Below are 24,024 nucleotides of genomic sequence, written 5' to 3' on the forward strand. Positions count from 1 at the left end.
CTGCATTGGGGTATTTTTTGTTGATCCAGTGGTCTGAACAGAATGTACAGTGATGTGCAGTGGCTGCAGCAAGTCATTTAGCTGGTGCCTTTGAGGATGCAGCTATGGAGTAGAGTTCATACGTTGGCCTTTGCCAAATGGTAGTTGCACATGCATCTTTACATTTCACCAACACCAAGTATTGATGCCCCAGGCTTTCTGCAGGTGAACTTAATTTCGCCCCTTCAGTGACTAGGGTGTTTGATGGCCTATGAATGTCACATGTCTGTTCTGGATTTTCCACTACTGCTCTATGTGTAGTGATAAGGCTGGCAAATAGCGTTAGTATATAGCCAGCATTTTCCAAATCGTTGGCTTGATCTTGGAAAAACTTCCTTTTTCAGTTAAAATTTATTTTGATAAAATGGCAGAGGCAAGACCAGCAGATAATGTACAACTACATGTGAAGTATCAATTATAAGATTCATGTTTAGGAACTGAGGTGGAACTTAAAGCATTACATCTTCAGAGATCTTGAACCCTCTGCTACTCCTTTGCGAGCAGTGTTTTGTATTTTAACACATCGGAAAATGTCCTCCATGTGATGCTAGTGAGCCATCTGGTTTGGGCAGATTACTTTCAACTTGAACAAAGAGCTGAATTCGGATCTTAATAGCTGATTTGGCTGGAAGAGGTATGCACCTGTCCTAAATGTTCCTAGTACAGCAAGTGCAGTCTTTAAAAGAATGTAGTATGTTATCAAGAAAGTTGTCTTAATCTCCATGTTTGAATGCCCAATTCATATCTATGTTTATGGTATTAGATTCTTACCCATAATCTGATTTAACACTGGAAGCATTTATCAACAATTTCTAAACCTTGCTTTAAGCAGAGGATTAGCTTGGATAAACTTTATCATAGCTCACAAGGGCAAGGGGTCCTTTTTATTAGTTCCTATGGTAGCATGTTTTGATTACTTTGTATTTTTATTCCAATAGGTTTACAATACCTCAAATCCGCTCTGTAGGGATTCATGGATGACATGGTATGGGATTTAAGACTGAGCAGAAGTCATAAATAAAAGTTTATTTTCACGTCAGCCATTATTACTTGGTCTTTGCCATGAAATGATGATGAAGCAGTAGCAGAGATGTCATTTTAGTTTTTGGTTTGGTCATCCTGAAAATATGAGAACGGTGATGGCTATTTATGGCTGCTAGAGTGCAGGTGATCACTTGTGAGCAGGGTCCATCACTCTTTAGTTCTGTCCTCTTTCATCTTACGCTCTTTCATCATAAATGCAAATATTCATCCACAAGAAAGAGAGGAAAAAAGCTGTTTTAAGTAAAAGTGATGGATGATCATCTTAAACAATTTCCTTGAGAGAGCATCTATTACTCATGCAGACAAACATTACCCAGTAAAGGCAGGCTATACTTAGGTCTCTGTGTAGAGAGAGATGTCACTCATTTAGACCATCTCTGATGCCTGATTTAACCGATTTTTAAACTAAAGTGAGGTGTCACATTTTACATTTCAGGTGAAAATTGAACTTCCCACTCAACTCCATAAGAAACACCACATTCTGTTTTCATTTTATCATGTCACCTGTGACATAAATGCAAAAGCTAATGCCAAAAAGAAAGAGGCTCTGGAAACACCAGGTACCTGTAGTAGAATTACTTTCAATTATAAATTTAAATTATGTACATTCAAATAAGGATTGAAGAATTTCTGGCTGGATATTACTGTCTTCCTTTTGAACTTGAGAGGCTTGTTTTTCCAAAGAGTCATATCTATTTGTTCTTGTGTGCAGTGGGATACACATGGCTGCCTTTGTTGAAAGAAGCCCAGTTAGCTTCCCAAGAATACAATGTGCCAGTGGCAAGCAGTCTGCCTCCCAATTACTTGAGCCTTCAAGAACCAACTAGTGGAAAGGTATTAATTCATACTTTCATATTATTCAAATGGCACAGAGCATTTATTTGCAGATGTTTCACATGAGATCAGATTTGCATTTGCACTTACCTGTAAGTGTAAATGATAAATAGGGTATCTGTTTTAGAATATTCATGTGCATGTAATTGAGTATATGAAATAATATATGTACCACTGGACTGAGAGTCATATGTTGCCAATTCACAGGTGTGTATGGAAAAAGTGTATTTTATAGCTGTGTATTCTACAATATCACACCTAACTTCTCCAAAATGTGAATGAGAGTGATCAAAAATAACTCTTTTCACAAACTCGGGTCGTATGACATTCATTCTCCAGCTGATGTGATCCATGATCATGATTCATTCTCCAGTTTTGTGGTGTGATATCACATTTTCCCACTGATCCTGTCCAGTTTGGATTATTTCTGCCTCCTTTTGTTTGTTTTACTGTTGTCGTGAGGACAGCGTGGGGCAGTGATCTGGTCCCTTGAATGATAATGTTCATGGACGTGCTGAAAAGTGGGTTTGTATTGCAATAATTCTGCGGCTGTGAAAGCACAGTAGCCAGCAGAGTTCATGCACGTGCATATGCAAAGCTATGCAGTGAAAATTTGATGCAGACTTGAATAAGTAGGAAATAAGTGAGAAAATTTTTGTTTTGTTTTGTTTTTGTTTTAATAGCAGATCGGCTGTGATGTAAAATGGGTAGATAGTGGGAAACCACTTTTCAAAGTCTCTACTTTTGTTGTATCCACAGTAAATACTCAGGTAAGCCAAATTTCCTTTTTGCTCTGTTACCTGCTTACAAACAAAAAGTGTCAAGGAATGTCTGAAAGACATTTTAAAATCTTGTACAAAATTGTTTATCTAACATTTAAAGGTTATTTGAATGTAGAAGGGCAAGATGGCAATGATGGAATACACACTTTAAGGAAAAATATAAATTATTTAAGATTATACTAACAGAAAAATCGTGGAATATCAGTTTAAACAGCAAGAAAATAAATTATGAGCACTAGGAAGAAAAAAAAAATCTGGCCATTGAAATCCCTTAGACTGTGAAGAAAAAATTAATTGCTCACAACACTGAAAAAAGAGTGGTCAAAGCACCTAGAAATAAGTTGTATATAGCAAGCTGTGCTGGCCAATGGGTTGGGCTCAGTAAGTTGATCTGTCTTTCTGTGTCTTATGCCTAAGGTGGTAGGGACCAAGTGTGTGTTTTGGTATCAGAGGTGATTGCTCTAACCAATTTATGGAACTGAATTCTAATCCTTTATATAAAATACGTTAATGTAAACGTTTATCATTTTAGGATCTATACCTGAATAACTTTTTTCATCAGTGCCAAGAAAGGGAAAAGGATCTATCTCAGCCTCCTACCTCAAACTTTATCAATTCTTGTAAGGTAAAGTAACCTGCAGCATGAACTGTGCTATAAAATTATATTAGGGCTTTCTCTCAGCTGATCCATCACTGCATAATTCTAAACATGGCATAGACTTACCAGGAGGCAATGGGTCCATGACTCCAGTTAGACTTACTGGATGTGACAGATGCATTACTGGTCACAGAGCTGTCTCCCATCCCTCCTCATTTAGAGCATGGCTGCATCTGCCCCATCAACTCTGATAATCCAGCCTATGCCAAGCCTCAAATCCTGTTAAAGGATGGTGTCACGTTGCTCTAGGAATGTCCACGAAAAACAGCTGTAGCCTGTAGAGCTGCAGTATTCCTGCTAGTCCTCTCTTGCCTTAGGTACATTTTATGTTTACCTCCTACTTGGCACACTGTACTTTTACTCTAACAACCTGAATGCTATCCAGAGGGCTGTTTAGGGCATTCTGCATGTATCAGTCAAGGGTGCTCGTTGCCTGTCAAGTTCTGAAATCAGAAAGAACATACTCTTTCTGCAGAGATGAAACGAATAAGCAAGAACTGCATTAAGTGTGACTGTATTCAGTAGAAGTCAAAAGCTGTGACAAAGAGGGAGTATAGCAAGCAAATTAGAAGAGCAGCAGGTAAATGTAGGGCCATGATTCTTTACCTGTTCATGAATGGTGAAATTCAGCATTCTTGCTTTGCAATCTGCTTACTGAGCTTCAACAGGAAGATAAGCAAAAGGACTGAAGGGTAGCTGTGACCCTGTTCCACAGTGCTAGCTCTAAAATATCATACATCTAGCTTTTAATTATTATTTTTCCTTTTAGCAGTCTGTAAAATCTAATAGGCGTTTTGGGCTTTAGATATTACTGTCATGTAGGTGCTTTCCCCCTTTCCTTCGTTGTTAATGTTTTTCTGTTTAAGTGTACCTTAATCAGATTTTATAAAGCTGCTTGGGAAGAGATGTTTGCTTTAATAAGCAAACAGTAAGTTGCAATAAATCATGCCAGTTGTCCGGGCAAGTCCCTAAAGGTGGATACTACTTCTGTTGATAAATGCAGGTAGACCTGAAAGGGGTTGCTTTGTTTTTAAATACTGTCTTAATTTAAAGAAATTATTAAGGGAGTTTTTAAAAAATCAAAGCATCAGTGTTATTTAGAGGTTATACCTCTACAGAATGAAGCCCTTAACTATTAATTTTTGGGAAACCATTGAGCATATTGGACAAAGTTTAGGAATCCATAAAAGCTTCACAACTTTATGGTCAGTAAGTCAGTTACCTAAACTACCAGAATTGCACTGTTCTTTATTTGCTGTTGATAGTTTACCTGTTAAAAAGACTTCAGTAATTTTATTAGAAAATAGAAACATAGCAATATAGCCAGGGAATAAGTAATTTTCCCCAGAATATTTTGCTTTTATTTATAAATCACTAACACCTTTGAAGAAATTCTGGAATTATTTGAAAATGACTGAAATAAAAAAACTAGGAGGAATTCGAAGGAGAGGTTTTTTTAATTAAAAGTTCAATATCCTGCTTGATCAGAGACGATAATATAATGTCAGTCCAGTCAGGTTAGAGTGTCAATACTATTTTTTACCAATGTGCTTTTAACATAAGTATTTTAGTTACAACAAGTTCAGTTTATCAGCTCTCTGCATAAAAAGAATGAGTTTTCCTAAAAATATTAGGAATTGCATGTCTTGAAAATAGTAATTAAGTTCTTTTATTGCTCTGACATACGTATCCTTAATGAAATATGAAAATTGGTTTTGGTTTCTCTCTCGTTTTCTTCCCTCCTCCCCTGCCTCCTTAAGTCAGAGTAGAGCAAAATATTGGAATTCTGAAATTTAGACAATACCTACAGTTGTGTTGATGGTCATATTTAAAACAAACTCCATGGGCAACCGGTCCTCTACTTATTTGTCCTGTTTTCCTACTGCTATTACACCAGTGGCTGCACTGCATTTTACCTGCCGAAGCAGGAAAGCAAGTAATCAGCTTTCATTGCTCATGTTGGATTTCATTGCATTTTCTTTCTTACATCCGTTACAGAATTTGCTGAGGATTGAGAAGATCCATGTAATTATGAATTTTCTTCCTGTAGTCCTGAATCAACTCTTCTGGGTTTTGGTGCAAAACAGTGATGATGAAGTTACAACAGCTGTTACCAGGTATCTGAGTATTTTCTGTATGAGGAGAAGAATTCACTCTAGAGTGCAAATATTAGTCCAATTATAGCTGCTCTTACAAACGCTGACTATGACAGTTAGACTTCAGTGGGTGAGAATGCTTGCTTCCCCCTTAACACTCGGCTCTGCGAAATAGTGCATAGAAGAGCGTGGTATCACATGGCTGACTGATACCAACTAGGAAATCATTGACCATGGTGGATGTGCCTCTGTACCCTGAGGCAATCATAGGTAAAGGTCTCATTCTTAAGGAGCTAAGTGTTTCCTAACAAAGTTGAGTATCAATTTTGCTTTATGTTTGGGTCTGAGGATGTGGAGTTCAGCATAGGAAGAGCTTAGCATCTTGCAACATCCAATGCAGAGTCAAACAACCAGGTCACACTGTTCTGGAGCATTTTTTAATTAGAGTGTATCAGCAATAACTGAAGAGCAATGGAAGCATTTTCCAGTGAGCAGGCAAACAGCTGGAATGATCTGCCGAGTCTCTCATCCCTCACATAACGAAATTGTCTTTATTGATGCTGTTAATCAGGGCAACAGGAAAAAAAAATGCTGGAGAGATTATTATTGGTCTCGGCAGGAGGACAAAAAGTTGCATTGCATTTTCTTTTGGCCATAGCGGTATTTTTGTTGTACTTGCCAGTAGCTAAACATGGGGACTACTGTACAACTAATAGGAGAAAATGACAACTGTCCTCAGCAGCCCTGTTAGACTAATCTGCTGCCAGTATATTTTCTTTCTTTCCACAGATTGTTCTTCAGAATTAGTTCCTGAAGAAAGATTAATTAGGAAAACTTAAAGGAGCAAGGAAGCAGAATTCCTCATCTTAGCGTTGGAAAGCTAAAGTTTCAATATCCCTTATCGAAGGATCATGGCACCTTGCAGGGCAAAGTCCAGTTTTACCACAGCTAGGCACTAGGATTAGAAGAATGTTTCCTTGTAAACGTGTGTGATTTCATCACTGCATACTGTTTTCAAAGGGAGAGGGGTTGTTGGACCTTTTTTCAGCACCCCTTTATGGCCAACAAATCAATCGATGTTGAGACTAGTTAGGATGAAGAATTGTGTCCCAGGCTAGAATTTCAGTATCAGTTAAATGACTGGAAAGGTAATGCTATATAAGAAGCAGCTGTTAAAAAATAGTTTTAATGATTAGATGGAAAAATGGAAGCATGTTAATTTTTTCATGCTTCAGATTTGGACTATACAACCACCTGGCCAAAAAAAAGAAAAGAAGAATTCTCAGTCTTTCTCTGTATGTGTGGTAGCTTTTGTGCTGGTAGAGTTGATGTCAACAGCAATATGCATGTCTGCCGTGTGTGCCATTCATTGATGTGTCCTATATATACACACATTGTATTTTGTTGTGAATAGCTTGAAGCAGCTTGTGTTAAACATATTAAAAGCAACAACAACAGAATGAGAGCATAGATTAGCTTATGTGTTGGGGAGAAAACATTATTCCTTTTATACTCTCTCATGGTTTTTTACTTGTCTGGGGGCCCAGTCATGTCATTATTTCTCTGTCTCATCTTTGCCAGAACTCGTTTCAATTTCAAATCAGAATAAAGGCTGAAGGATCAGAATAGACACAACTAATTTTGTCATAGCTTTTGTGTTTTGCTACAAGTTTTACTTCTCCTACTAACAGCAAGAAATGAGATATATGAAAAATACTGACTTAAAAGAATTACAAAGCTGTTGAATCCAATAATAAGAATCAGCAGAAAAACACTCAAATCACCAAGCTAGTCAAAATGACTACTTGTATGTGGACCACAGTCAGGCATATTAATAATCCATTTTAGTCATACTGTTATTATGCATACCCCTGAATTTGAGATATGGTTCACTAATTTTTGACATTTGAGGATCATGAACTGTTTCCTCCCCATTCTTTTAACATAAAAATAAGATCATAAAATTGCAGAGTCTTTTCTATATTAAGTATTCTGAAAAAATGAGATCCCAATAATCAAGAGGAAATCTCGTGGTTAAGTTGAAGAAGACTTCTTGCTCGGACTTGTGTTGTCTGAAACAGGATGATCTCAAAGATGGCCCATGTACAAATTGAAGAGAAAACTTTGCTGAAACACTTGGTCTCAGGTAGTGCCATCTCTGCTGTCAGTAAAAGCTCAGGTTGTGAGAGTGGGTGCTTGCATGACCCAGGCAATTTTCTTCTGTGTCGCTGATCACGAAGCTGATCTGCAGAAGCTCAGAGCACCTATTGCTGCACCAAGTGTCCAGCCTCTCTCTGCTGCGCAGTAACGAGAGGGTGCTGTGCTCGGCCTTTTGCTCCTGAGTGCTTCGGCACTCAGGTTCGGCCTGAGTCCAAGGTTATGGGCAAACAGTGCAGGAGAGGGGCATGCTCGGGCTTGAGCCTAGGCTTGTATTTGTCTTTGATTAACAGTGCCATCATAAGCAAGTGCCATCAGAGCTTTATAGAATTACCAGGATCTCAGAGAACCTGACAAGTAGCACTCCTACAGAAAGATGTTCTTGCTTCTCTGTTTGATTAACATTATCTAATTTTCCTTATTCCTAATCATCTAAGGTCTGTATAAGCTTTAGTTAGTTAATAGTTTTCTTTTGTTGTAATGTTAGTACAGTTATAATCATTAAAGCTGGCCGAATGCATAAGTAACAGCACAATCCATGCAAGCAGAGGGCTCAGGGAGTAACTGTTTTTTCCCAGTGGGACAGTGTCTGCACATGCTATTCATCATTTGGATCACATCCCTCATGGACTGTTTTAAATGACGTTACAATAACAGAACAGTGTGATGTATCAGATAGACTTTCTCTGCCTTATGACACAAACCAGCTCAATTTTTATTTTTATTTTTTTAATCTTGCAGGGTTCTTACTAACATTGTTGCTAAGTGCCATGAAGAACAACTAGACAACTGCATCAATTCTTATGTGACGGTATGATTGCTGTTATACTGTTAACTATTTGGCTATTGGGGGGGGGGGGGGTTGGTTTTGGTGCGATTTTTTCCTGTTTACTCTTATCTGTACTTGTTTGCAGCTTTTTCTGCATTTGCGTCATAGCTTTCTGCCACTGGTAGGCTGGGTGGCTGGTTAGGAAGCTAACATAAGATTTGGAAGAGGCTGAGTCAGTTCTCCTCCTCTGCCACAAGTTTCTTGTGTCACCTTGAACAAATTACACTGCCTCTCTGTGCTTTAAGGACATCCTGTAGAGCAGGGACACTCCATGGAGTGTCCTTCTCCACCAAACTCGGCTGCATCCTGGCTCGCAGCCTTACTCCGCTGAGGAGGACAAGGGGCTGCTCGAGTTTCCTCTGCATGGTGCAGCTTGCTTTCCATAGCACATCGGGTTGAACAAGCACGGGAGGAGGAAGCTGCAGGGCACTCTTAAAGGGTACTGGGATGTGGGAGGGACAATTCCCCATACTCAGCTGATGACTAGAGCTTACTTATATTTTAGAAGTAAGACCTAGTGCAAATGCACTTCCACTGAGCTTCTAGGAGCATAGCCTTAGCATCAGTCTTTGTGAAATAGTGTTAAACTCGGAATTTCCCACCTTGCAGGGTTTGGGAGGAGGGAAGGGGGAGATAATTACATGAAAGATCATGAAGCTTCAGCTAGATAGATACCAGTAAGAGACATTTAATGTAGTTTGCTCACAGTTTGCAGCATTCGTCTTGACTGTGGTGGGATTTATCACTTCAAAATATCTGGCTGTCTGTATTATACATTTATGGGGTTGCCCTCATTGTAGTTGAAAGGTATCCACAGGTGGTAATTTTTATGGAAGAGGTACTTCTGGGTGCTCTTCATGGTTGCAGGATAGCTGTATGTTTCTTAGAAAGCTGTAGCTCTTTAACCAAGCTTTTGATTATTTTCTTAAGTCATGATTTTACTTTCAAGATCCTGTGTCTTTGCATGTGCTATTGTGCATAAATTCTTTTCTCATCTGTGGAGTTCAGATTCTTGTAACTGTTCCCTGTTTACTAAGGTTTTTTCATCCGTTATTGTTTTGAAGAAGAGGGTATATATAGAATATATATATATGGATATGTTCTGTGTATGGAATTTGATTGCGGGCAAACTGTAGTATTACTTAAAAAGCCAAAGGAGTGGCTTCTTTGAAGATGATCTCCTTATTACCTGTATCAATTGAATATCCATTAAATGAGTATGAATAATGCTATTGGCCAGCAAGTATCTCATCAATAGTATATTTGGGTAACAGCTTTATAAGCTGAGAATTTTATGAACAGCATGTTTTTAAGTAGAAGAATACATTAACTGCTGTTACGGGCATGGGTAGAAAAATTAATAGAAGAACCTCATTTAAGGCTGTTACACTGGTGGGTTTTTTTCCATTCACTTGCCTTTTTTTTTTTTCCCCTCCCTTTTAATTGCGGGGGAGAGGGCTGGAAAATTTTGTTTGAGTCTTACTAGATGAATCAGTAACGAGTAAGTTGTAATATCTTAGAGTGTTATATTTATTAACTTATTTGTGTATTTCAAATAGCAGCATAGAGGAGAATTGCAGGTTGTTAGAAGAATTGAAGTAGACATTACCATCACTTTTGTCTCTTGGCCTGCTCTGGTTCAGTGGTGACAGAACTACTGGAGGTCACGATAGCAATGAGTGATCCCCCACAGTCATGGAAAGAAGTTATGAGTGACAAATGTCTGTATGGGCTTCTGGCTGTAATGATATTCTGATTTACTGTGCAACAAGTAGTTTTCATAACATACGTTTCATTTGTGGATTATGACTAATAAATGTGACATAAGGGGGGGGGGGTAAATTAACTTTAGGAATAAAGTGAAAGCAAATACATTCCTGATGAACCCAGAAACCTTAGCATGTTCATGGGTATAATAATGAAAAAATGGTAGGAGTTAGGTTGCTAAATGGGAAAACTATTTTAATTTCAGTGTTGACAACTGTTGCTTGGTATTTCTATGGTATGGATTTACTTTCATACTGCAGGAAAGTATGTGTTTACAGGTGATGCATCTCAGCATCTTAGTAGTCAAATTTTAGTCTCAAGTGCTCTGATTTAAGCACAGAGGAATTCTGCTGAGGTCCAGCAGAACTATTCAGGCTCCAAAATAAATAACCTATGTAACATTTAAATGTAGTTAATTAAATGGGTATTAACACCTCTTCTACTCAATAACTTTTCAAAATTGCAATAGACACCTATTGTGGCTAAATATCTTTGAAATAACAGGTGATTATTAGGCCACACCAGAAGTTCATTTAGCCTGTTTTCCCATTTCCAGCAGCAGCCAAAGCCAATAACTGTTAATCTCTCTTGCCCATCTGTAAGGAAATTAATACCTACTTTAGAAATGCTGTTTTGGGAATAAGTAAGTTGAGAATTGTGAGTCACTCAGATGCAATAATAATGCAAAATTACACTGACTTAAATAACTGGACCCAGAATTGTCAAACTGCATATGGAGAAGCTTATGGCATCTGCTCTGGAAACAAGGCTGAATATTAATAAGATATTTTCAAGTGATATTCCTTTCTTTCACCTACCTTGTTGACTTGAAAAGTTATTTCATCTCAACTGATGCACTGCAGAGCTCTTGCTTTAGGGAAGGAGTAATGGATCCCAGTACCAAATTATTAGCTTAAAATGTTGAATAAAACTCATACTAGATTTATGAGTTCTGTGCAGCTTGGTGATAAATTCCTCCCTTGAGGTCTTGATTTCTAAAAGGGGTGTAGTTTTCCCCTTCTGTCAGCTCCAGTGGGTGCTCTACACCTTTCAGGATGAAGAGTTGTTACCAGCTCTGCCTAGCCGTTGCCAGTGGAAGAAAGGAGCAAGTGAAAGGTGGCCCTGACTAGGTGGGTGAAAAACCCTCCGTACTTCCTCTGCTTGCTTATTCTTTTTTTCACCTGGTGAAACGGCTTGAAAGGCAGTTTAGAGGTGTCAGGATCCTATGCTTTATTGAAAAAATAAATTGTAGCACTGATTTTAAGCAGAAATTCCTCTTGGTTCACATTAAGCTGAAATCAACAGGAACTTGTGTTTAAAACTGGGATTTTGTAGGGGAGCAGTGTTGTGCTGTTACTGCTAGGGGAATTAAATTTTATGTGACTGTATTGTTCAGTCAAGATATTTTGGCGGCAAAGATTGTCAGCTGTTAGTGGTGTATAAATAATTTATCTTCTCCTACTGAGGTTTTTTATATTTGTTTTAATATACATTTTGATAATTTTTATTTTTCCTTTCTTCTTCAGTATGTGTTCCGGACCAAATCATTTGAAGAAAGGACTGTTCATGAGGAGGTGGCCAAGAATATGACCGGTCTTCTGAAGTTAAATGACCAAGTAACCGTGAAACAGGTTTTAAAGGTGAATGATAGCTTGAATTAGCACATTTGTAGTTTTACTACTGGTTTTCTGCCTGAAACTCACTTGTGACATCTCTTTCTCCAATCCTCTTTCCCCATATGAGCTTTGCACAAATCACATCCTGCAGTGATTCAACAGACCGACTTACCAGACTTGCTACAGTTTCTCAGCATAACACATTTCTCAGAATGCCATGGTTTGCATAATAAAATTCCTCCTTTCTTTTACAGCATAGTCTGAGTCAGAAACCTAATTCTTACACAATATGATATGAGCAATTACTTTTAGGATACTTTGTTTTAATTTTTATTTTGGAAGATGCAGGATGAATATTCATCTGTAAGTAGGACATTCGTATCTGATTTCAGCTGCTGCTTTTGATTGACAGTGACCAAAATGAAAATGATTGAGGTTTCCTGAGATTTCTCATATCAAACAAGGTCTAATAATTCATACATGTGCAAGCCCCATCACTGATCCTGTTGGATATGGTATAAGAGCTAGCCAGCGCAGCTCAGGAGTTCCCAGTGGCAAAAATATGTTCAACAGTTCAGAGTGAACTTGTTCCGATTTCCTGTGCTTGAGCCACTGGAATAGCAAAAATAGGATGAAAAAAGCAGAAAAGCTGGCCTGCAGGAAACCTGGGCCATGGAAAAGTACTTGTGGTTGGGTTTGTTGGGGGCGGGGCGGGGGGGGGGGGGGGGTTGCAATTTGTAAGCTTTTTGAGTGTATTTGTTTCACATCTCCCCTGAGATATGTGAGGATACAGCTATTAATCTGCATCCTACCTGTTCGCTGTTACAAATGGTACTTGAGGAACCACCCTGTTTATCCTTTAAACAAGCACCATCTTATTCTGGGCCAAATTACCAAGCTGCTGGAACTAACAAAGCAGTTTATTCTCAGCTGAGGTTCTCTGAGGTTCTCTGCATCCTCCACTTCTGCCAGTTACCTGCAAACAAACAATGAAGGCAGTGCTCAGCAGGAATGGAGGGATTGTAGGAGTGGTGTTTGTGGACTCCTTATTGCACAGCGCCACAGTGACAGTGTCTGAGACGGCTTCAGCTCTCTTAGGGACATGATCCAGTGTCACTCAAATACATGGCACTTAGGTTCTTTAATTTATTTGTCACACAGAGTTTATCATTGTGCATTACTGCGAAATGCAATCCATCTATAAGAAATGGATGGTAATGCATTGTAAAGTGTTTATCTGATAATCACTTTTCCTAATCTCTTTTTTCCTTCTTTTGCGCAGCATTCCTGGTTCTTCTTTGCAGTTATCTTAAAATCGATGGCACAGCACTTGGTTGATACAAACAAAACAAAGGTAAGTATATACATGATCTTAATTAAGTAGGCAAGCCGTCTCTTAGGAAAATCTAAAATGTGGAATCCTGGGAAATACACATACTTGGACTTTTCTTCTTGACTGGTCAAAAAAGAAGTGTTTTTACGCTTTGTAAATTATTGGTTTTATCCACAAAAACATCATATTACCTGCTAGGCTCAAACCTATTCTTGCTTGTACAGAACTGGTAGGCCGAAAAAACAGTTGCGTCAGCTTTGTAACATGTGGGTTAGAATGGAATGACAATTCTCTAATTTCTGCAGGTTACCCAACAAGTGATTATGCCAGACAGCAAATAAATGATCTAGAAACTCTACTTTGCTTTGAGCAAACCTTACATAGCTGGAAATCAGTGTTTTGACCTCTTTTCTGCCTGATTATCAAAGATGCTCTTAGTATGCTTGTGCTGAAATCCAAGGATAAGATTTCCCACTTTCCTATGGACCAGATTGTTCTTTGGATATACTCAGAGGAGATCCATGGAACTCTAGGAATATTCTTCTTCTATGTTGAATGACTTGTGGTTTATAGTGTTTATTCTTGGCCTGAATGTATTTTCAGGTTTAATGTGCAACATTGTACTCCCTAAAATGGTGATCTATTCCCTGATTAGGTTTCTCGAACTCAGAGGTTTCCAGAGTCATTTCAAACTGAGCTGGATACACTTGTGATGGTCTTAGCAGACCATGTTGTTTGGAAGTACAAAGATGCTCTTGAAGAAACCAGGAATGCGAACTACAGTGCTGCCAAATTTCTTAAGGTGAGATGTTCTGTCATTACAGAACATGCACTTCCTTCCCCATACTTAATGCAAACTTCAGACTATTCTAGTCTAGTCAAAGGGAATAAAAACAATTCTGAGTGAATGATGGCTCAATTTCCAAGTTTAGTGTTGACCTATAGTTCAGTTTTCTTGAGTCTTTGAGAATGCAAAAGCTTTATCTAAGTCTGCTTTAAAGCAGTTCTGATTCATTTATATCTATTCTCTGAAAGAGCCCAAGTTTTCAAATTTTGCAGATTGCTACATTACATTCAAATGGGTAAAAAGTTTGGTAAGGGATGAAACTGTAGTTAGAGCTGAGCTGGTATTTTTTCTTTAAATACTATAGCTCTGAATGACTGTGGGTGGATTAATATTTCTTAATCACAACCAGAGTGGGTAGCTTTTACAAACCAGCCTAAGCAAATTGCAAGTATTAGGTGAAAGAGTTTTTAACTCTGAAATGCCCTTTCATTTACAAAATATAAGAAAATACATGTGTGCTGTGGAAAAGTCACTGAAAGTGGTTGCATTTTATGGTTTTGTCCTAATATTTCTCAATCATTTTTATTTTCCCAGCATTGAATTAGCTGGGAAAATTGCTATTCAATAAGTTGTGTGGCTGGATACTTAGTCTAGATTTAAACTGGACACACACACCGTCCCCCTTTCCATTAATGGAATGATGTACATTAATGATGTACAGAGCATTGTATGTAGTACACACTGAAACCCAGGCTCAAATCTTTAATGACAAATTGAAGCACAGCATTAGGAGAGAGCAGTATTCCAGCAATAAAATGTTCCTGTGAGGTTATAAGGAAAACAACCACAAACTGAAGGTGGATTTTTCTCCTTTCATACATTGGTGAAATAAATTATAAACCTGCTGTCCACTGTGTTGGCCTCTGTTGCTGATACCGTACGGAAGCCCTAGTTGCTGTTGTCATACTGACGTTAAGCTGTATCTATCCATAGTGTTACATCATTTGGAAGATGATGCTGGTTTGAGGCAGGAGCGCAGATGGAAGGGCTTAGTCAGTAGTTGTGTGGTGTTGCACTTGTGGCGATGTTGCAGATTTGCATGCTATTTTTGTGTGTTACTCAGCTAAACTGGGAAGGCAGTAATGTTGTGTTTTATGATACAGCATATGGCTGTGTTTTAATTTATTTTCAAATCTAGTCTGCCGGAAAGAATTACATAGGTTAGAGATGATATGGCTTTCTCCAGGCTGGTATTGCAGCAGCCTTCTTTGAATGCTGTGTCACAAAAGGCTTGGGGCTTTGCTAGTTTTGCAGAGTTCAGGAACACTAGAGAAAGAGGGAATTCAAGATTGCATTCCCTATTTGGTAGGCTGACTCTGCAAGGAAAAAATGTCAGCAACAGTAGCACCAAGGCTCTCAAAAACCTTTACACCTTCTGGCTGTTTAGCCCCATCAGTCAGCAAGAGAAGTGTTCTCATTGTAAAGTAATGTAGTGGCATATTTGCTCCCAGAGAGATAACGTAGCTCATAGACAGTGAGTATTGTGGCTGGATTGATTCCTCAAGAGTCATTGCTCTGTCACTGAAGGAGATATTCAGGTCAGCTCCCATCATGTACCACCTCTAGTCATTGAGTATTGCAGTACATGAATAAGCTTTCTCCTAGTGCACTGTACGCTGTGGGAGTTATTTTAGACTGTAGACACAGTGAAAATGAAAAGTTTTATCAATTTATTATTAATGAAAATGAATTAAAAAATTAAGCCAGATTCATGAGTTCCCTGGGTTTCCTTGCCCTGCTGTAAGACTAACTTCACCTTTGCAGATGATTCAAGTTTATAGGTGACGCAAGGCAAACAGGTAAGTGAGGCTGTGTACTGCTTTTTTGGCTATAAAATATTAAATTTTTTTTCCCCCTTTTTTAGCGCTGTTTTACATTTATGGATCGTGGATTTGTGTTCAAGGTGGTCAACAATTATATAAGTATGTTTGGAACAGGAGATAGCAAGGTATGGTTTTGATTTTTTTGTTTAGTTGGTTTTGTTTTCTCCAAAGAGACTTGCTAGCAGAATATTTTTATATTGAGACTATTTATGATCTATTCCATGGCTTCACCATGCTCAAAACTCAAGTCAGTGAAAACATTTACTGTAAATATGTGTTTAAAACCTCTTGTTTTTGAGCCATCTATCCCCTTTTCTGGGAGTAAACAGCCGTGTCCAACTACTCACCGAGCCCTGTGAGAGCAGACTCTGCAAAGACTGCTCAGACCAAAGCACGCAAAAGGCTGAATTTAAGCTTTGATTCTTTGGAGAGCACACTTGTGGTTTGCTCATAAATAGCAGCAGCAGTTGGCAGTAATTTTCTTTGAGGAGACTAAAGTAAGAGCATATGAACAAGTTACCATTGTGTAAACTCAAGTGAGAATGTAACATCTCAGTTACTTTGAATGAAAGGTATGCTCTTACTGCATTGATGATACAAGAAAGCCAGTCTGCTCCAAATTAGTTTGTGCTTACTATGAGGAAAATTCCCTGCAGCCTGAATTTCTTCAGTAATACCTATAATAGTGATACAGTTTGAACAATAAATTTCAAACTGCAAGAGGTCCCCAAATTATTCAGCTTGACTCCTTTTACTCTTCATCCGTGAGGATGAGTCATAGGCTTTTTCTCCTCCATGACTGGATTTCTGAGCCATCATACCAGAGCATGCAAGATGATAGATAACAGAATGTATCCAAAATGCACACTTTGAATGCCTCATCTTTCCCAAAAAAAGCTTACAAAACTTTTGTCCATTAACTTTTTATAATTCTTCAGTGGTGATCTGGGCATTTGTGGGTAATAAGTGAGATTACTCCAGGTCTGTTTTGCTTTTTACTAAAACCAACTTCATGCTGCACTCAGGTCTTTCACCTAATCTCTGGAACAGACGTAGAAGGAGTCTGTCAGTATTAATGTCATAGCCTGAAGTCTATAATTCTGTAAATAATGTTATGCAATCTGAAAATTGTTTCCACATTTCAAACTTCCCTAAATACATTCAACCACAGAAACAGATGTTTAATTAAAAAAGCCAATTAATGGCCAGCGGAAAAGCCTGAGATTAGTTAGTGTGCAGAGGAGAACTTAACACCTCCTTGGCAGTAAGTGCATGCGCATTGCAAGCCACCCAGAATCCCTCCAGAGCCATCTGCCAGGATGCATGGAAGTGGAATCACTGTGGAGCTGAGACAGATGTACCACTGGAACAGGCTTTGCAGCACTTGAAAACAATAGCCACAAAATAAAATCAGAGATTTCTGACCTCAAGGAGAGAGAGGCCTTGCATTGTTTTCATTTTCAGTCAGATGCCTAAGCAAAAGACAGTTGTTTAAACGTGCTGCAGGATTTCTTTCTGTGTATTTTGCTTCTTTAAGTGGATTGTTTATGTATCAAAAAGATGATACTGCAATCTGACTTCTCTCTTCAGAAAATTTAACAGTGTATATTGCTGCCTGAATAAATATTTTGTGGGTATATCAGTCTATAACATTGCAGTTTTAATTTATTGTAATTGTGAATGAAGCATTATAATTTCTCTTCCACAGAAATATCCCTTGCAGTATTCTGTACATTGACATTTAAACATTGTTTTGAGAAATATTTATTCAAAAGTTGAAATACCTCATTAGAATTCAGTTCTTTGTTGTGTTCCCTCAAAATGTCACAGTTCTTCTTGGGAAACATGTCAGGTGCTTCATTTCTTTATTCGCCATTAGACTCTGAATTGCATGTCCAGCTGTATTCCTGATAAGGTACTACAGTGTAATAAAACTTTTCAGGGAAAAATTCCCCACCATCCACTACTCAGACTCTGAAAAGTGCATGTTCCAGGTATCCTAGCCTGACAGTGGCAGCAGAAATGCTACTATTTAAATTTAGGGGCTACTATTTAAATTTAGGGGCTGACAGACAAGCAACAGGGCAAATAAAAGACCTTTACAGGTACTTTCTAGTTCTAGGGCAAATGTTTGACCTAGATTGATACAGTGTCGTACTGGTAGTCCTGAATAACTGCTTTCTGCCACTGAGAACAGTGAGCCAAGAAAATGGAAATAAAAATTTATTACTGGATGCCATGTATAATCTTTATGTCTCAGTGGCACATCATTATAGTGGGAATGATAAATTCTTGAGACAGTAGCAAGGCTCCACAAAAGATCATGGACAGCTTCTTGGGAGGGAGTTGTTAAGGAAATAATAACACAATTATATAATACCCAAATCCCTCGGAGCTGGAACTCACTGGCATCAATAGAGGAACTTTTCACCACTATCAGTAAGTTTTGGATCTGGCCCATGTGGCTGAAACTTTGTATTTGGTTGACCAAAAAAAGAAAAAAAAAAAAAGAAAAGGGGGGGGGAGAAAGGCATAATAATTATGACGGTCCCAAATTTATGTGAACTGGAGAAGATACTTCACTATGATTATACACTATGGTATGTACTATCAAAAGACCCAGTGTAGCTTTAAATATACCTTAAATATTTAGCTTGGATCAAGCTGATATTTATCAGTACATCTTCAATACAAAATCATAGTTGAGGAATCCAAAAAGCTTGTTTGATAGTGACAAGTTCATTTGACAACAGAGATGAAAACTAATTGTTTATTATTTGCGCATCTTGTCATAACACGCTGTAAGGTTTCATTGTTGGGTGTGAGTACGAATTTTGAAGGTAGAGATAAATAGTAGTGCAGCTCTGTCTTACCATTTTCCCTGAGTCATTTCCTGTTGTAATTTTCAGACTTTACATCAGTTCAAATTCGACTTTCTCCAAGAAGTCTGTCACCATGAGCACTTTATCCCTCTGTGCCTGCCCATACGGTCTTCAAACATTCCTGGTAAGGTGCCACCCCAGAAGGGTTTCTGTACAACAGTGAATTATTGGAAGGTTCAAGGAGCAGATAGCCATTAACTCTCTGAAGTATCATGTCTGCACATCAGGCACAGAAGCCCCAGATGGCTTTTCAGGTGCGGTATTTAAACAGTGTAAGTAAGTGCTAAAAGTAAGATCATTTCAGTGTACCTGTAAATAAATGCCACCCCTGACAGTCCAGTTAGGCAGTGGGAGGTGACTCTTTTGCTGGAAGTTTTGAGGTGAATGAACTGGACTATTTGTGAGGACTAATTACTAAAGCTGCAGTAGCCTTGGGAGGCAGTGAGCTAGGGAATGGGTTGAACAGGTACAGCGGGAAGGGGAAGAAGCTGAAGCAGTGATAAGGACATTGTGGAACTCTGCTATTTGGGAACAAGCTTTCCTGCCACTGTTGGGAGTATGACTTGTCCGTGTGACAGCCCCTCCTTTGTGGAGAAGATCTGAACTGGACATGCAGCAGGAGTTTGGAAACATCCATCTCTCAGATAATAGGCCATTGGTACTTTTGCCTTCAGAGTGTCTCTAAGGACTGGCAGACAGGTCCCACGCAATAGCCCTTTTCTCCCAAGTGCATTTACTTTCTTGGCCTCTGGCAAGAGGACTTGGACTTTACATGGTCAACACATACTGCAGTGTTTTAGCTGGAGCAGTGAGGCAAGAGAGTCCCATTTCAGAATCTGTTAGTAATACCTCCTGAGCTGCTTCTCAAGGCAGGGGATACTGTGTGTAACCCCTGTTTTGCAGAGAAGCATGAACAGGTTTGCCTATGCTCTACCACAGGAGTGAATCTACCCTGCCTGTGCCCCAAAGCCAGCAGCCTCCATGCATTCCATCTTGTGCATTGAAATCTGTTACTTCAAACCTAACTTTGTGGCCAATGCACAGTACTGGGTGCTTTTCCGCTTGGTTTCAAAGGCGCTGGGATTTCGGCTCTGGGCACAATTCCCAGTTCTGACAGTTTTCCGTGGACTCTGAGGAGTTCACCTGGGATGTGGTCCTTCAAGTTGCTGAGAGTGAAAGGTATCTTCCAGTGGAAGGCAGAATCATCTCTCTATGCAGCATCTTTCAAACCAGGGGCCCTTATCTCCTTCTTGCTTCAGTTTTCAGCACCAAAAAGTGAGTTCAGTTCTGACACTCATAGCTTTCTTTAACAGTAGAAGCTGTTTCATTCAAATTTGAGTCAAATTTAAAAAAAAAACAAACAACAAACTAAATATATTATTTACACTTAATAAGTAAAAAAATGCATTATTTTTGCCTATTTTTGTTTTATGTTTATGAAAAATGAAGACCCTGTGACGCCTTCAGAGTCAACACAGGAATATCGAACATCAGGTATGAACAAAATGACTGCATAAGAAGTAAGCAGAATTGTGCATCGAGAGCTGTAAGATTTACTTTGCTGCCACTTAACTGTGGCAAACTTAGGCAAAAATTATTTACCATTTTCAAAAGTGGAATGAGTATGGATCTCTGTGGTTTAGAACTCTTCTAGCTAGAATATGAGAACAACAGGTTGGACTCTGTTCCTGAAAGAAGTGCAAAACATCTTATTATGTGCAAAACATTTGAGAGTCTCATATGGGAATGTGTATATAAATTGTCTATTATTAAATTGTAAAAACTGCATGATTTCAAGAAATAATAATATTAGATTAATTCATTCTAGCAAGTGAGGGAGCAAGAATGGGGCAGTCAGATCAGGAAATCAAGGTTTAACAGTGGATTAAATCAATAAAAGTTATTGAAAATTTGTAAAATGAGGGGGGGGGGTGTATGTAACCTATACATTAATTTAAGTATTCTTGTCCATTCTGTTCCAAGATATTCCAGAGTACACATTGACCAATGAATTTTGCCGTAAACATTTTCTAATTGGAGTCCTGCTGCGGGAGGTTGGTTTTGCCTTGCAAGAAGACCAGGATATTAGGCACTTAGCTTTGGCTGTGCTTAAAAACTTAATGGCAAAGCATTCATTTGATGATCGATACGCAGAGCCGGTAAAGAAACTGTTTGTTTATTCTTTTTCATTTGCTTGTTCATACAGTAGCTAAACATATATGAAACTTCCTTAGCCACTAGTATATGTTAGTTTCTTCAGGAATATGTTGTATCTTTTATTTTTTAGGCAAAACAGGCACAAATAGCAAACTTGTACATGCCACTCTATGGAATGCTTTTGGACAATATGCCAAGGATTTACATGAAGGATATGTTCCTTTTCAATGTCAATACTTCCAATCAGGTAATTTATGTGATTTTTTCAGAACACTGAAACAATCAAAATGAGGTCTGACCCAGTCAATCTGGTGGGAAGAGGTCCAAGTTTATGCTGGTCACAAATTAACTAACAAAATGCAGTTCTGAAAATGCTGATTTGTTTGCACCCATGGTGTTTAATTTGGAAGGTCTCAATTTGCAGAGCACCTGCAGGGCCCCAGAAGTCTGTACTGGCAGGGTACAGACTGTGGGTCTGGAAGAGACCCAGGACACTGGCTGTCCCAGGACTGGAAACTCAAAGTTAGAGGTTTGCAGCCCCAGCCAGTCCGTCCAGTATGTCTGCCCTGGTGCTGCAGGCTGGGGGCTGAGGACCCTGTCCTCAGGCAGGTCCCTTGGCAGGTGGCTAGGAAACATTGTTGTAAAGAAAAGCTCCCACTGCCCACAGAATCTTTGCAGTATTACATCATGAACCCACAAGCAGTTTCACTGGTACAACAGAGGGACCGTGTACTATATCAGGAGGCAGAGGGAGTGCATACGAGGAGATGAAGGAGTCTCTGTACCCACAGAAACATCATAAAACAGTTTTACCACCACAGAAAATGTTTGTATATACTGCACATGTGGAGGAGCATGGTTGTTTATTTCTTAAAAGATTAGATGTGTTATAATCATAGCCCTGCTTTAAAAACTAGAAACACATTTCTGCAGGAGTGTTGTGTCTTTCAGTCCTTCCAGAAAATGAGCCTGTTTCGTCATCACTGCTAACAGCAGTTAATGCTTCTTTCCCAATGCTGTGCTAGTGTTTAAAAAGCAAACACAGTTAGACTTGCTCTGTCCTTTAGAACTTCAATTATGAGAGGGTTTCGTATTGCAGGTAACTATTCAGCTTATTATGGCAAGCCTTGGATCTTTTAAGGCTGTCATGTCTAAAAAACTGAAAGTAAGTTTTCAAGCTCAGTGTCTAAGAACAGCCTATTGGGTGTGCTGTCATTATGAAAGTTGAGTGATATCATTTACTGGAATTTGTTCTGTTTCTTTCAAAATACAGGGATCTAGGGATGACTTGAGCACAGCCGGAGGATTTCAGAGCCAGGCAGCAATGAAACATGCAAACTCTGTGGACACGTCCTTTTCCAAAGATGTTCTGAACTCTATAGCAGGTATAAATGACAGATTGAACATGCACACAAGTAGATTTCTGTGTATCTCAATCCATCGTGCTTTCTGCTTAGTATTCATGGAGGATATCATTAACCCATTTCATACAATATTCAGGGAAACATGGTATACAATGTTTCTCTTCCCTTTGGGTGTTTTTGGATTGATTTTTATTTCTCTTGTGAAGCCGCTCTTCTTCCACTGCTTCACTTATGCTCCTGCTTTGGAATGATGCCAGTATTCAGGCTCTCACAAATCCCTCTGCCTGAGTTCATTCTTGTAGTTTCTGCCTGACTTAAGAATAGTTCCAAGGTTTCTCCTGTCAACTTCTGAAGTCTCTTGGAGGCAAGTTTTCTTAGTTTTTCCAGGCTTAATGGAAGGGTAGAAACACAACTTACTTTGTTTACTTCTTCCAAACCCCATTTCAAAATTCAGGGAAGCGCATGGGCATCTTTCCACTGTTTTTTGTGTCTTTAGGTCAGGCCTTACAGAATGCAACAGGCTATTTTAACACCATGAATAACAGCAAACTGAATCATTTTACTTCAACCGGTCGCATGTTTTCAGTACTAAGCATACCCATCAATAGCTTTGCTATTGGAAGTTGAAAGCACTGGTGTCAATCCAGCATGTGACACATTTTAAGTTTTCCATATTTCTTGTTAGTTTTTGTATCCATAAATGTTTTAGTTTAGCATGTTTGCTATGACTTTCATTTACAGCCTTTTCATCAATAGCTATCTCTGCAGCAAACCATGCTGACTCCAGAGCTTCCTTAGCAAGTCTTGAATCTAACCCAAGTACCAATGAAAAAAACAGTGAGAGAACTGACACGTGTGAAAAGGTACATGTGCAAATGTTGAAAATGGTTACTAGAGGTGGAATCCTGTCACTATACTTAACAAGGCCCTTTGCTGCCAATTCAACAGATCATGAGACCTTTGTCTTTGATTGGATCAACTCTTCGTTTTGACAAGTTGGATCAAGCTGAAACTAGAAGCCTTCTTATGTGTTTTCTTCACATTATGAAAACCATTTCAGAAGGTAAGAAAATGTGCGCTCACTACCTAATTTACATTGTTGTAAAATATTGTGAATGATGAATCCAAATAAACATCAAATTAGAATAAATAACTGTGTATTTTACAGGCTTTACGTCAAGTTTAATTCTCTGTAACAGATACATAATATATTTTAATATCTCCCTTTAGACGCACTGATTTCCTACTGGTTGCGAGCACCATTCTCAGAAATAACCGACTTTTTCAGCATCTTAGAGTAAGTTCACTTTGTGGTTGGTTGATTTGATGTTAAATTGTGACGTTCTAAAGTGACTGCTGCAAGTAATTTCTCTTTGGGTTTGTCCACCTTGTGGAATAGGCTGAGATAGCTCTTGTATCTTAGACTATTTTGCTATAATCTTCCAAAATCGTAATGAGACATTACTAATAAAATCTATATCCTCCAGTATGTTGGTCATCTCCATGAACAGGGGGTATAATGCTTCAGGTGTTCCTCCTAAAAGAGATTTTCTTAGTAGTTTCCCCATTTGGGGTTAAGATTCTATTATTCTCTTGAGAAAACAAAAGTATTTAGCTCCCCAAAACTTCCAAACCATGAGAAAAGCCATGTAATGTAGGAATACCTGCTTTTCACATCTCCAAGGTGGTCTGCTCAATCCAATCTATGCATGTCTGCAGAATCCATGCAGGTAGCTGTTTTCAGAATTTCCTCACCGTCTTGTAAGTGAAATGTGAGTTATTTAACTTCAGCTGGT

At 38.7% G+C, this 24,024-nt stretch overlaps 1 protein-coding gene across 6 annotated transcripts in view; it reads left to right on the plus strand.

The window, feature by feature from the left end:
- DOCK10 (dedicator of cytokinesis 10) overlaps positions 1-24,024 on the plus strand; it is a 166,536-nt gene that overhangs the window by 113,196 nt on the left and 29,316 nt on the right. For all 6 annotated transcript variants that reach the window (XM_075031846.1, XM_075031844.1, XM_075031842.1 and 3 more), the window contains exons 20-37: positions 1,520-1,643; positions 1,796-1,917; positions 2,601-2,687; positions 3,232-3,324; positions 5,356-5,474; positions 8,352-8,421; positions 11,733-11,846; positions 13,105-13,176; positions 13,811-13,957; positions 15,867-15,950; positions 18,735-18,831; positions 20,157-20,201; positions 20,691-20,866; positions 20,995-21,111; positions 22,138-22,249; positions 22,970-23,091; positions 23,177-23,291; positions 23,459-23,525. In XM_075031846.1, the coding sequence (XP_074887947.1) occupies positions 1,520-1,643; positions 1,796-1,917; positions 2,601-2,687; positions 3,232-3,324; positions 5,356-5,474; positions 8,352-8,421; positions 11,733-11,846; positions 13,105-13,176; positions 13,811-13,957; positions 15,867-15,950; positions 18,735-18,831; positions 20,157-20,201; positions 20,691-20,866; positions 20,995-21,111; positions 22,138-22,249; positions 22,970-23,091; positions 23,177-23,291; positions 23,459-23,525 (1,883 nt within the window). The remainder of the gene's footprint in view (positions 1-1,519; positions 1,644-1,795; positions 1,918-2,600; positions 2,688-3,231; positions 3,325-5,355; positions 5,475-8,351; positions 8,422-11,732; positions 11,847-13,104; positions 13,177-13,810; positions 13,958-15,866; positions 15,951-18,734; positions 18,832-20,156; positions 20,202-20,690; positions 20,867-20,994; positions 21,112-22,137; positions 22,250-22,969; positions 23,092-23,176; positions 23,292-23,458; positions 23,526-24,024) is intronic.

The sequence above is a fragment of the Buteo buteo genome, chromosome 7 (assembly GCF_964188355.1).
Source record: "Buteo buteo chromosome 7, bButBut1.hap1.1, whole genome shotgun sequence".
NCBI lineage: Eukaryota > Metazoa > Chordata > Aves > Accipitriformes > Accipitridae > Buteo > Buteo buteo.